This window comes from Mesocricetus auratus, unplaced genomic scaffold (assembly GCF_017639785.1).
Source record: "Mesocricetus auratus isolate SY011 unplaced genomic scaffold, BCM_Maur_2.0 Super-Scaffold_100006, whole genome shotgun sequence".
Taxonomy (NCBI): Eukaryota; Metazoa; Chordata; class Mammalia; order Rodentia; family Cricetidae; genus Mesocricetus; species Mesocricetus auratus.
Window position 1 is genome coordinate 70797502 of NW_024429190.1, and position 14762 is coordinate 70812263.

The 14762-nt window shown below is 41.8% G+C and overlaps 1 protein-coding gene across 1 annotated transcript in view; it reads left to right on the forward strand.

The window, feature by feature from the left end:
* Positions 1 to 14762, forward strand: part of Fras1 (Fraser extracellular matrix complex subunit 1) — a 400187-nt gene that overhangs the window by 5658 nt on the left and 379767 nt on the right. Inside the window, exon 2 of the mRNA XM_040747451.1 lies at positions 4332 to 4363. Coding sequence (XP_040603385.1) covers positions 4332 to 4363 — 32 coding nt within the window. The remainder of the gene's footprint in view (positions 1 to 4331; positions 4364 to 14762) is intronic.

Sequence of the window (14762 nt, forward strand, 5' to 3'; positions counted from 1 at the left end):
CTAGGGATACCCGGCTCTCCTAATCTCTTATCTTAATAGCTCTATGTGCCATGGTTTCTTTTGACCTGTGTGTCTGTGTTGTGTGGTAGACCTTTCTTGGAAGACACTTCTATAGCTACTTACTCCAAAGAGGGAGTCCATGACAGATCCAAGTAGGATGCAACTTGGTGGATCAGTGAGTTTTACTGGGGTTACTTACAGGATTATTATTCATCTCTAAGAGACTTCAGACAAGGGACCCTTCCTGAGTTTTATTTCCTGCAGGTAACATTTTGCATATCTGACTCACAGGAAATAAACTGAGCAGCCAAGGAGAAGAACAGTCTAGTCTCAAGATATAGGCTTGCTTTATGGTGTGTGTGTGTAATGGCAGTATTCCCCACTGTAGAAATTAAGATGCTGATGTCCTAGCTGTGGTCCTTGCCCGGAAACTAGAGATGGCCTCAGCTTGAGAATCCAGCTCCAACTGTGCACCTACTCCCAAGTTTTCCTTCTACCACTTGTAACAGTTCATCTAAAGTTATAGTAAACCCATCAAGTTCAAACTGTAGATGAACCCACAGAGTAGTTCCAGTGCTCCTTAAAAAAACAGTGTAGGAGTGGAGGGAGTAGTTATGTTTTCCATATGATGTGACTGGATGGAATAAAGGCCTCTCTGCTTTTCTTGTACTAGGAGATGCACCCAGCACCCACTGCCAGAAAACATTCCAGCTTCATCTGTTGGTGGGTGTGCAGCCTGCCATGGTGTGGGAGAAATACGCGCTCTCTGAATGGCCTCGTCTGGCTTTGGGTGATGATGAATGTTTGATGGGACTGGGCATCATACTGGAATGCCTTGTTTTCTCCAGAGAGTGGAAATGAGGTTTTGGAAAGTGTGTTAATGGAGACTCACGCAGGCGACTGCCTTCCGGGTAGCACTGTTTGTTTTAGGGAAGCCCTCGGAGGGCAAAGCTAATTTCTTCTGGAATTGCACATCATGGAGTAACCCACATTGAGTTATTTCCTTTTCTAATGATAGAATTTACTAGCTTCATATTTTGTTTGACTTGGGTCTGTCCCAGATGTTTGACCTAAGCAAGTACAAATGTAGGGCCATTCTCAAGGCTGCTGAATGTTTTCACATTGCAGTGAGTTTATAGGGTCTATCCAGACTTCCAAAAATGGACTTTGCTATGGATGTTTGCTCATTTCTTAAGGTACTGGGTTTCTTTACAAGCTTTGAAAAGAAGGCAAGAACTAAAATTATATAGCCTGTCATGATGTGTTGCCTAATGATGGCCAGCATATGCACAGGCTTTAGGTTACACTGCCTAGGCATGTCTTGGTGTTTTACTTTGTGTCTTTGTATGTTATGATGTTCACATGACAACGAAGCTGCCTGATGGTGCATTTTTTGGAAAGTTGTCCTGTATGACTGTACGGGATGGTCTTATTCTAAAGGGTTACTCTTTTTTTCTCTAAAAGTTGAAATTTGTTAGATTATTTTAAAGGTTACACACAGTTGAAAATATGACACACGTGGTAAGTGCAAATAATTTTGTTTGTCGACTAAAAGAAACCCTGAATATGTCACAGATATTTAATTGTTTAGCTATTAAGAAATTAATAGTCTGAAAAAAAGATTCAATTTTGTTAAATTGTATGTAAGTGGTGGTTATCTTCATTATAATTAAAAAATCATTGTAATTTTTAAGCTTGAGAAATAAGTAAATGTGTGTTTAAATAACTTAAAAAGTTAATTGTATTAATGAAAGTGAAAGGTGACTGTTTGGGAAGAAAACAGGACCAGTGGGAGGAGTTGGGGGTAAGAGAGGGTCATAGGGGAGCAAATATGATCAAGGTGTGTAATATGCACACATAAAAATACCATCTTGCAACCCATAATTTTGAGTATGGTGCTGATGAAATTTTAAAATTGTACTTTTTGTTGGGGGAAACAGCTTAATTGGTAAAGTGTTTGTCAAGCCAACTTAAGAACCTGAGTTCAATATCCAGTACTCATGATTGCAATCCCAGTGCTATGGAGGTGAAATCATTTCTGCTTGTGAGTTCCAGTCAGTGAGAGACCCTGTTTATTTAAACACAAGATAGAAAGTATCCATGTAATGACACCTACACCTGAGAGTGACCCGTGCCCTCCATAAGCACACGTATGCATCGAATCACACACACACACACACACACACACACACACACACACGCGCGCGCGCGATTTAAAAAATGAATTGTTGAGGTATGTTTTTCTTTCAGATACACATGATTGTTTAATATTTATACACACATATATCTCTTTTCTTTTGACATATTATAGATTGAAATAGTATCTTCAGGACAAAATTTCTTAAAAATAGGTCAGTTAAGATGAATTTGTCCTCAAGGTTTTATCTCAAGTTTTTCTTATTTGAATGTCAAGGACATAAAAGTCATCTTGGCAAATTTACCTATAGAGAGCTTTCTTTCTAACCCAAGTGTAAATAGTCATCTCCTTTTCTTTAAAGATTGTTAGCTCTGTGATTGGCAGGGAAGGCAGGGAAGGCAGGCCAGCTGTCTGCTGAGAAGTTAGGGTTCTGTGGGGGCATCAGCACTGTAATAAACCTGTGCCTCCCTCCTTGGAAACGACTGTCCCCTGTCATGGCGTGTTTACACCATGTAGTGTCTGCCCTCTTACTCTGTGTCTCGTTTGCTGTGCGACCAGCTGGGAGTGTGCTGCACACGGCTCGCAGGCTAAGTGACACCTGTTGTGCTGCTCAGAAATCACCAGAGAACGTGTGTAAACTTCTTAAAATCACGGTTCCGATTTTATCTTGTTCTAAAACGTAAAAGCTAGATATTCATTTTCTGTTGTGCTAGCTGTTCATACTGTGAGAACCCTGAATCAGAGTCTGCCCTCTTCTGCAGTTAGAACAGATTATCTTGTTCTTTTTTCATTTGGTGTCTAATGACTGGAAAATACAAAGATGTATCGGTTCATAAGCAGCACATCCGGGAAAAAACACGGAGTGAGAAGAGTTTCAGAGGTCATTGGCTCAGTAGAAGGGTGTTTTTCAAATGACTTTCGTCTGTGCTGTTCCACACCATGGCTTAACCTCCCCAGTGAAGAGCATACTGTGTGAACGGCATGAAACAGGTGTTTTTGTGTTTCTATAGTAACTTAGTGAATGGCTATCATGAGGCCAGGTGGAAAGGAAGTTCAGAGACATAGAACTGTCCCTGTCCTGAGCGTATGTACAGAGGTGATGAGGCAGAGGCACCATTTCCTGTCACATGCATGGGTGGATATGGTTAGGGGCCTATGCTCCCAGCTCTCCATGAGACCAGAGGATTGCAAGTTGTAGACTAATTTGGGCCACATAGGAAAACCTTGTCTAAAAAAAACAAATAAAAACCAATCAAGCCAAACAATAACAACAAATAGAAAGTATCAAGAATGGATTTGGGGGGAAATAATTCAGGCACGGAGGACTGTGAGTTTAAAGGAGAAGGAACACTGTCCTGCGCTAGGATGGGATCAAGTTCAAGAGCCCCGAAGAGATTAAACACATCTCAATAGGAACTGGAAATGAAAGAAACTTTGAGACGTGAAAATTATTATGGAATAAATTGGTTCCTTGAGTCTATCTGGAGAATTTATGTAGCAAAGTGTGGAAGAGAGGCTTAGATAGATAAATTCGGAGTGGATTATAGAAGCTTTGTCACGGTGCACACAGATAATAGTATTGTATTTATACTATGCCACTATAAATACTTTTTTATTAAAATACAGTTGTATCACTTCCCTCCATTCCCTTTTCTTCCTACAGTTGTTTTCTCTACTCCCTCAAATTCCTGGTCTCTTCTTTTTAAATTATGATACACACACACACACACACACACACACACACACACACACACACACACACACACACAGTCTTCTCAGTGTTGCTTGCATGAACATGATTTTAGGGCTGACCACAGGGGCTCTCCCTTAGTGAAGACTTCTCCTACTCTTAGCATCCTTTAGAGGCCTGTCGTTCTTTGTCAAGGGGTGCAGCCCCCTGAGGTTTCCTCCTTCTGTGTTAGTGTGTCTGTTGATGTTGTCCTTGTCCAGGTCTTTATGCAGCCACGTTGTTGAGGTTTAAAGACATTCCTTTTAAAATCCAAATAATATGCTTTAATCGAGCACTTTGTCACAAGTTAGGGGTTATTTCCCCAGGGTGAGCATGTCCGAGCCTTTAAAATGAAGTAGTTTGCTGGGTCTGCTAGAGATGGAGTTAAGAAATAAGCTTGCTGAGTAGTGACTATTGGTGTTGTGCATTTTTTTTTTAATTCTTGGCTTTTTTTTCTTCCCACAGGTGCTTGTCTCTATCAGGGTTCCTTGCTTGCGGTAGGTCATTCTTAATCTATTTTTTTTTTTTTGGATGTAAGATGCTTAACTGAGATGACTGAGTTGATAGTGTCATTGTAAAATATATTTATTTTTTCTTCACGGATTGCGGATTATTCCTCATCCGGGTACCATCGGACTCAATTACTTAGTAACCTTTTGAGAGTGAATTAGTTCCATTTGGATACTCAGGTTTCCAGTGAGAAGTTCATACCCCCCCAACCACTTGCATTCAATGGCTGTCCTTTGTGTTTTTCAGTCAGAGATAATTGGGTCCCATCCTCTTGTCACATACAAACTAGGGCACAGTTTGTTTATATTCCTGTTACATTTGTTTCCTGCTTTGACCATTTCTTTAAAAAAATGCTATTACTAAACCCAGTGCAACAGAAGAGATTCTTGATTATTTCTCTCATGGTCCGATGAAGTTTCTGGTAAACAACAAACAAATTAGCATTTTTATCTGTGACCCTTCGCCACACCGGGTAGGCAGAATTGATTTTGAATTGAATGTCAGAATGACTTGGGGGGAAAGCCGATGCAAGTTTCTTGCGTTCCTTTTCATTAATAATGTACTGTGGTGCATAACAGTGTGTTAAAGCCTTATTGAAAAGACTGTCTACACTCCATCAGCTCTAATAAATGGTATGTCAAGTCATTCTTCACTTTCCTAGTTTGGGTTTAATACATGCCGCAATAAAACAGACTATGAGGATTGGAGGGATGTGCTCATTCCATCCCAGCCTGCTACTAGTAGGTGGTGCGATTTTAATTCGTCATCTTGCATTTCCTTGTGCTGAAATAGATGAGGAATAGCTGAAGTCTCCAGGAGTCTAGATAATTATAGATATTCCAAGTAGTGTTTTCCAATCTGGTCTTTACATGCTATAGTTGAGGCTCTGTTAAAAAATATATATATACATATATATATTTCCTTCTTGATATTATTCCATTAAAGAACTGGAAAAAGCTATTTTTTCCTTTCTCATTCTATGCCCTAAAAGCAGAATTTTCTTTCTGTTTATTCCTTAATACATTTTAGAGCTCATTCTGAAATTAAAGTCTGTCATCAGCTTTGGGGAGTAATGGTATGGAGTGTAGACAAGTCAGTCAACTATATTAATACAAGGAAGCTGTTTACTGTATAGACTGCTTCATACTTCTTCAACATATTTTCATAGCTATTGATTTGTCTGATACTGAGGCCAGTGTAGTAGGCAGGCCATGCCCACTCTCCCCGCCATCCCCATACAGAGTTTTATTCTGGAGCCTAGAGTAGCATTGGACTCATGATCTTGAATGCTATAGGAGTGGTCCACCAAGCCAGAAATCCTCCTTTTTAAATGGAGAATTGAAGAAGAGTGAGGGAGATGAAGAGATTGGCTAGAGGTCTTTGGCCAATGAGGGGTGGGTGACATTAGTCAGTTTGTCCTCTTTCTGTTTTTTTACCCCTACCTGAATGTGTTTAGACCATCGCCCACACTCAGCTGTGCTGTGTGTCCTTCAATTAAAAAAATATCATCAGATAATTGAGGGGGTCAGTTCTAACCAGTTTAAAAAAATACAACTTGTATTGAATGGCTAACCTTGATGCCCTGCTGCTGGTCATGTCTAGCAGGATGTGCTTTAGTGTACCAACTCACTTATGAGAACCCTCCAGGTGCCATCTTTGCTGCCAAGACTATTTTTGTTCCTTACCCTCCTCTAGCCCAAAGTACTTTAAGTACTTAGTATTGTATTTATGTAATTCAGTCAGAGAGGTGGTATGTTAATTACCACAACAAAGACTATTAATTGAACATTAACTTAGTGACAACACTGGGCCAGCTGGTCTAGGTCCTGGAGAGCATCAATGAACAGATGAAAATCTCTGCTATTTTGAAGTTCAAATTGTATGTCAGGTATGCTGTCGAAATAGAACAAATATCAAAAGTAAGGAAGTGTAGGAAGGGAAGATGGAGAAGACTCAGTTGGGGTCCATTACTTTAAACAGAGTGAAGAAATGATCCTTGAACCAAGCCCTGGAAGAGGCTCTTCTAGGAGTGGACCCTATAGACATCTAGGAGAAGATGTTTTAGAGGGGCAGAGATGAATGTAAAGTGTGGGTCAGAATTCCCTTGGTTATTTGAAAGGTGCCTGGAGGTCAAATAGCTGGTGCAGACACCTGAGGCAGAAAGCAGGGGTGGGGGTGGAGGAGATGGGGGGTGGGGGGTGGGTGGGGGTGGAGTGGAGAGGAACCCAGAAGGGAGGGCAGAGGACGGAGCGTCCGGCCTTGGCCTGGCTTTTGCTTCCTCCCAATAAGGTGGGTGAACCTTTAGAAGTGCAAGGGGAGAGAAATGACAAAGGCTGACTTATCGTTTAATTAAACTGCTGGAATAGGAATGTAAAAGGAAATAGCACTCTTGTTTCTAGGGAAACAATGGTGAATACTTTAAAAAGACTGCAGAGGTGAGTCACTAAAAACTGCTGTCAAATCAAGTGTGGGAGAAGAGCCATGAAAGACCAGTGAAAGCTGGAAATCGAGAGGTTCTACAGTCTGATTTACGTGTAACCCCCTTTTGTTTTAGCTATATTAAAATTGGTAGTAGCTTTTGGGGTCTATCCCAGAGGTTGACTATTTGCCTGGAATGTACGAGGCCCTGGTTTCTTTCTCCAACATCTCGGGGGGGGGGGGAGAGAAAAAGTAAAAAGAAAGAAGGGGAGAATGGGGAGGGGGGAGAGAGGGCAGATAATCTATTGTGGTAATTAGTTAATTATATATTTTGTCATGAGTCCCTCTTCACATGACCTAATGAAGACAGACACGGCCCTTCTGCCAATGCAACTGAGGACGAATATAGATGAGTATATTTTGAATTTCAAGAGTCCAGGAGCAGAACTCAAGTCTAACAGTGTTGTATACTATTCTAGGGACTCCTAACTAAGCAGTTCTTCTCCTCTCTGGGCAAGGAGGCTTGTCTTGTCAAGCACATCCCACTGCAGAGCTAGCCCTGCATGTGGCGGCTCCGTGCCATCTTAGAATGCTACCCACGTGCTCCTTAGTTTAGAGCTGGAAGTGACGTCAGAGACGTCTGAGGTTCCTGTCTCAGGACTGAGGAAGGAAGGGCAGGGATGTGAAGTCCTTGGGGTTCATTTGCTTCTCTAGTGGGCAACTAGGAGGAGGCCTGGTCAGCTTACAAGGGCAAGTGTTAGCTTTATGCAAAAGGCTTCCATAAACCAGAGTTGGAGAGTTGGCTCAGTGGTTAAGGATGTGGATGGCTCTTCCAGAGGACCTGGGTTTGATTCCTGGTGACTCACAACTGTTTGTAACTTTAGGGGATCCAATGCCCTTTTCTGGCCTCTGCAGGAATTGTACACATGTTATACACAGACTACATGCAGACAAAACACTCATATGAAATAGATAAAGTTAAAAAAAAGAATTCAATAAAACATCAAGTACTTGGCAACGTGGATTTTAGGCAGCTTTTAGCTGCTAGCGGTTGCCCTCCCTGTGTCTTGTGAAGTCATGTCTCACTGATATCCCCCTTTTGCTCTCCTCACTTAGGAGGTTGCCAAAGAGCAGAACACTCATGGCCCCGGTGTGGAGTGATGGCCTGGGTTAGATCTTCTTCCTCTGCTGCACGTCAGGACTCTGTGACCTTGGGCACATAATGGAACCTGCTCAGCTAGGAATTCTTTTGCCTACTGTGTGGAGTAGGGACAAAGGAGGCCCTTCCTGAAGCATTTTTAATTGGATAAAGAAGGCAGTGTGTGTGTGTGTGTGTGTGGTATGTGTGGTGTGTATATGGTGTGTGTATGATGTGTATGTATTTGGTGTGTGTGTGTGTGGTGTGTGTGGTATGTGTGTGGTGTGTGATGTGTGTGTTTTTGTGTGTGTGTGTGTGTGTGTGTGTGTGTGTGTATGTGTGGTGTACCAATACAATGCCTAGGACATGCTTTTTTTGCCATTACAAAATTCCTTTTTCCTAACAGAGAAGAAAAGGGAAGAGGATGGTATGTGAGCATTTATTGATATTTCAAAACTTCCAGCAACTCAAGAAATAAGTCTTGGTTTTGTAACTAGGGCAGCTGAGGTTCAGAAAGTACACGTCATTGGTCCCAAGTCTCACAGCCTGTAAGTGCCAGCGGGAGGGGTCAAGCCTGGTTCTGACTCTAAACCATCTCATCCGGCACTGTTTCTCCAGCCAGGCTCGCCTCTGAGCATGCCTAGCTTATTTACCTTCAGTCCTGTCTGCCCAGCCCCCTCCCTGTGGCACCTGCCATGAAGTTGTCTCTGCCAGTCCTCATCCCTGACATGCTGGAGAAGCCAGCTGTCCCTGGCTAACCTCCCCCATTTGAGCAGCGCTGTCCTGTGCTAGTGTATGTGCACTGACTGTGTGACATGATGCTAAAGGCGTCTGGAGACTCATTGCATCTTACTAGGCACACTATACTGTTCACAGGTATCATGTGTATGTGTGTATCTACTCAACCTGGGTGTGTCCAACCTCGGGGAACCACGCCGCAGCCTTGCAGTGGCATTCCGGGATGACTTGGTCCTGAGCCAAATGGAAGGCAACCCTCAGTTGTGTTCTGACTTCAGCTGTCCCCTTTCTTTCACTCTCTCTCACCTATTTTTATATTCTTTCACTTGTCAAGTCAGAGATGGCCAGAAGGGAGAAGAAGGAATACCAAAAGAAACACCGAATAATCTATTTTGGGGTCTGTTTTATGCTCCACCACACTCATACATTTTCAGACCCACAGACTTCCACCAAGGTCAGCCCCATGTAGGAAGGAGAGAGTTTTCTAGCTCAGGGAAGCAGCTGCGATGCCTACTCACTGCAGGCAGAAGAGAAATTTCCCGTTTCAGTTTTCATGTGTCTTTATCTTCTGCCCTTTCTCTAGCAAACCAAATGCAAAGAATTTAACTGTCCCGTGCTTTGCATCCCTGCATTTGAACCCCTCTCCTTTGTCAATTCTTCTGGGGATGGGTGGTCTGATGGCTACCTCAGCCATTTTTCACTCTGTAAAGTGCATCTGTGTTCATTGCAGAGTTGCCGGCAAGGTTAAAGGAGAGTAACATGACCGCTTAGCCCAAGAAAGCTTGGGGTGATAGTACATTGCAGCCATAGCCGTAGAAGTGAACAAAACTACTGTTTTTCTCCAGAGAAGATGTGCCAAATGTTGAGATCCTTTGCAGGCGGCAACTGCTGACAAAGTGAATTATGAATAGTCAACTTTTGACACATTCGAAAAAAGATGTCAAGGACAATAAAAACATGGCATGTGTGATATGTATAATATTATACAGTAGAAAGAACTGGGCTTTGGAGTTTGAACCTTGGGACTATAGCATATGTGCTGCACGACCTGAAATTTGACACTCTATTGTGCCTCAGCTTTGTGTTCTGTAAGGGGTGACCCTCCTCATAGGTTAATTGGAGGATTAACTGAGTGAGTACTTGTAGTAGAACCTTGGAATGACCTGACAGAGAGCAGCCATTCACACCATCCAGATGGCAACACGATACTGGAGTGTCTTGGCTAAGCCGTCACCAAAGAACCTCAGAACCACATGTGGTTCCTGAGTGGACTTTCCATGTGGCTAGTGAACCCCAGGGACTGAGGTATAAGCTTTGATTTTATTTTGAGACAGGGCTTCTCTGTGTAGCCTTGGCTGTCTTGGAACTTGCTCTGTAGACCAGGTTGGCCCTGAACTTACAGAAGTCCATCTGTCTCTGTCTCCCAAGTGCTGGGATTAAAGGTGTATCCCATCGCCACCCATCAAGTTTTAATTAATTTTAATAAAAGGTTTATTTAAAGGTTTATTACACTCTTAATTGTTACCTATTTGCTGTGTGCATGTGTGTGTTTTGGAGCATATACCACAGCACACATGTAGAAACCAGAGGCCAACAAATACCTCTCATGTAGGGTTTTGGAGTCATTTTAGATGTGCTCTGAAACACGACTTTCTTTTATTGGAATGTAGCAGGAGAGGTGACCCTGTAGGCTTGAAGTCCCCACATCTCATTTGGGTTGGTATTCATCAGCATGGAGAAGAGACATGAAGAAAGCTTCAGAACTTCCCCTTGTAAGTCCCTCTAGCCAGAGGAATATTGCTTAGTGGCTGCAGCTAAGACATCCTAGGTTTTGAATATGTGGCTTTCTAGGAATTTATTCAGAGGGGAAGCAATTTAGCCATTCCTCAGTTCCTTAATTTCTTGTATGTTGGGTAATTTCTCAATACCTTATTGCTGGGTATTATAGGATATCTTTTCTTTTTTCTTTTTCTTCTTTTTTTTGTTGTCAACTTCACACAAGTTGGGGTCATCTGGGAAGAGAAACCTCATTGGTAAAATTACCTCCACCAGGTTGGCCTGTGGACAAGCCTGTGGGCATGTTTTTGGTTAATGACTGATGTGGACAGGCCAAGACTACTGTGGGCAGTGATGTCCCTCCCTGGGCAGGTGGTCGTGGGTTGTATCAAAAACCAAGCAGAGTAAGCCATGGGGAACAAACCAGGAGGCACATCCTCTGTAGTCTTTGCTTCGGTTTTTACCTCCAGATTTCTGCTTTCCTTGGGTTCCTGCCTTGGCTTAACTAAATGATGGACTGCGCTCAGGACAAATAAACCCTTTCCTTCCTAAGGTGCATTTGACCATGGTATTAGCACATCAATAGAAAGTAAAATAACATACCCTTCCCCATTTATTTATTTATTTTAATACAGAGCAATATGCTATGAAGTGGGAAGATCAGTCTTTATTGAGATACATCTCTTTTATGATAAAAATTTAGTTCCTCTGCAATGCTGCATCCCTGTGCAGGGTCCCTGCATACATGTAAGGATCTGTTAGCTTCCTGATTCCAGATGGAGGTAATCAGGTTGAGATTACATAAAATCAGGACTGAGTAGTGGAGCTCTTTTAACTGATTTCCAAGGGCTCCTCTGATCTGGGTATAGACTGAAGGTTAGAGCTGTGTATTTCCTACAAAGGAAACTCCTTGAGAGGGTGAGAAAGCCCCCGACTTAAGTGTGCAATATCTATCTATCTATCTATCTATCTATCTATCTATCTATCTATCTATCTATCTATCTATCTATCATCTATGTACCTATTTATCTATTATCTATCATCTATCTATACCCATCTTTTACCTATCTATTCTATCATCTATCTATCTGTCTGTCTGTCTATCTATCTATCTATCCACCCATCCATCCATCCAGCATCCAGGGTCTCACTATGCAGTGCTGGATGGCCTGGAACTCACATAGATAGATTTTCCTGCCTCTTCCCAAGTGTTGGGGTTAGAGGCATGCACCAGCATGCTAGGCAGGATGCAATTCTTTTAAGAGACTGTTCCTTTGAGTTTGTGTCCTGGAGAGCCAGGTGGTGAGGAGTGGCCAGTAAGAGCTGCAGATGATGCTCTGTCCTCAATGGGGCTTTGCACATTGTACATCTTCATCAGAGGCACTGGTTTCTTATTTGGGAATTGATGTTTTCTTAGAATAATTGTGTGTGAGAGGAATAATACAAGGAATTCTGTGCTTTTATTGACAAATAATCCATATGCATTTTCATCCTTATTCATATTCTTGTTGGAGGAACAGATGTTTTAAATTAACAAACACATTTCTTATGCTTTGTTTGGAATGTAGAAGATGCAACTGAGTTTGGCAGCCATATTTATTTGCTCCAACTGTGTTATGTGTGATCATACATCTCAATTTTCTGGTTAGCCCACATGTGCCCACCACCCATTTTTATTTATTTTTCAATGTTTGCGCCATTTTTTCCTCAAAATTGTAGTCAAGTAGTTTGTTTTATTTCTTCTACATTTCTGTGCATAACTGTAAAATATTTACATATTCATGTTTATTTTATACATAGTACATTTATGTATGCTTATGTAGATAGTCCCTAGTAGAGAACTGCCACTCATTTGTGACAACTTATGTTAGTATTTTATTATAGTTTATTTGCTCTTTCCAGTCTTTTGCTTACTAAGGGAAAGATGATATGTAAACATCAAGCGACAGTTAAGTTTAGCCAGCAAGCTTGTATTTTCTCGGGATTTGAATTGCAAATGTCTAGAGCAAAGTTGGCTTGAAATTTGTGAATGGATAGAGTTTTGTTTTTGTGATGGGAGGGACATTTTTAATGTGAAATTTGCACAAGACATTTTTGAAAAAAATCATTGAGCGGTTCCATGTAAAGTGGGTGCATAGCTGGTGCCCCAGCTGTGTTCTTTCAGCTGTGAGGCTTTGGGCTTCTGGTGTTCATAACTGTCATGAAGGAAGAAGGGAAAGACTTATTGTTAGTATCCAAGGGACCCTTGAATTTGGGCCATGGTCTGTGAGTGCTTCTCCAACAGCCTTTGAGATTGGTGATTGAATGAGTTTAATGCCATTCCTTTCCTCCAAAGGGAAATTGAATGGGCAGGACAGGGTTGCATGGGAGAGCAGATTTCATTGTTCTTTGTTACACTCTTCATATGGTTTTGCACACAGAGAGCATGAGAGAATTATTATTGGAAATATTAATATTCTTTGGTATACCTACTGGGTTGACTCTCTGGGGGGAATCTTTGGCTAAAGGATAAAAAAAATCAGGGCTAGAAGGAACTTGAAGTAAGTGCTAAGCAGGAACCTGTACTCTTGCTTACTGGGGGTATGAACAGTAGTGAGATCCTGCCAGAGTCCAAAGGCATTGATCAACTTCCTTGTGGTGGACTTTGTGACTGGATCTATGAAGACTATACCACATGAATTAAGCTGTTATGATATGTAGTAGCAGACCCTGGCCACTACCCAACAGCTCCTTTCTCTTTCTTCTGTTTTTTTTTTTTTAAATCAAGCCCTTCACTCCTTTGCTTGTATATATCCTAGTTGTTAACTAAACAAAATCTTTCTAGTTCAGGACCCTGGGTATGAATGTGTGGCTGAGTTGTGGCCAATGAGATGTGTAAAGAAGTCAGTTAATTCTGTTGGGTGTTGGAAAAGAGGCCCTGTATGTATCAGCTACAAATTGAGAAATAAAGTAAAGAGTGAATACAAAGTATTACCCTAAGGACTTGGGGCAGTGGTAGAGGCCTTGCCTAGCATGAGCAAATCCCTGGGTTCCAATCCCAAGCACTGCTAATAAACATTGCCCTTTATTTTTAACTAATACTTCTAAGTTGGAGGATAAATCTTTGGTTCTCTTAGCAAGGCCAGGAATTCATAGGCGAGCTCTGATGGGCATTTTCCCTTGTAGAAGGGCTGTATAGACAAGAACCACTGTTTGGAGAAGCAAGAGAACAATTTTTGTTGATAGATCTCCTCCCTGGGACAGGAAGGAGGACAGGCATGCTGAACACATCAAGTTGTTTTTGAGCTGCCCTGTTAGATAAGTCATGCTATCTTCCTCTGAAGGTGAGAAAGATAGGAGCTATATGTTCATCCTCTGTGGGGAAAAGAAGAGTCCTCAAGGGTAGGAAAGAATACTTATTTACTAATGGGAAGTTTTGAAGGTTGGAATCTGAATGCTGTCCCATGAAGACGTGGTCTCCAGAGCTAATGCGTCCACTTCATAACTTAGCCAACACCCAAAGCTTTGTGGAAGAGAAATGTGGAAGACATTGGTTCTTCCAAGAGTGTGGCTGTTAATCTGAAGACTTAACTAGTATAGGGACAGACTTTCCTCAGGAATTCTTGTATGGATGGATAAATTCTCTCATTGTTTAAACTAATACAAATTGACTTTCCTGGTTTTTTTTTTTCTTCAGTATTTGAACCAATACCCTGTAATCAAACAGTGAATGTAGGCTACAGTGCTTTGGAGTAAATATCAGTAAATAAGAATATAACATCATGTTTAAGAGGGCATTGTGAGCATTTCTCTACTCTTTGACCTTTGACCTTTGACCTTGGACCTGTATTATAGAGCTGTTGCAAAGATAAATAAGATAATATATGAAAGTACCTGGCATATAATCAGTACATGCTAGATCCTAAAAATACTATTCTTCAGGAGAAAAGCACTTTTGATGTTGGTTTTGAAATGTGGGTCAGTGTTGACTTGGAAGAGGTGGGGGGGCGCTCTTAAGACAGAGGATCAGTGTGAATTCACACCAAAGTGGCAAAGGGAGCCTAGTTTGATTGAAGCGGGAGAAGCCACGGATAAAACACCGAGAAGGGGTTTTTAAACTCCAGCTCACATAGGCTTGGACTAAAGCATTTGAAGTGGAATTGCGAATTCAGACTCCGTCTGGCAAACTGATGAGATTAGTGTACCACCCTCTGCTGTGTTCATTCTCTCCTCGTTTCCACCTGTGCCCAGATGTTGCTCTGTAGAGCTTTGGAGTGGGTGTAGATGGCTCTGTGTAGCTAATCAGCACCTTGTAGGCGTGAGGTCGATTTGCAGGT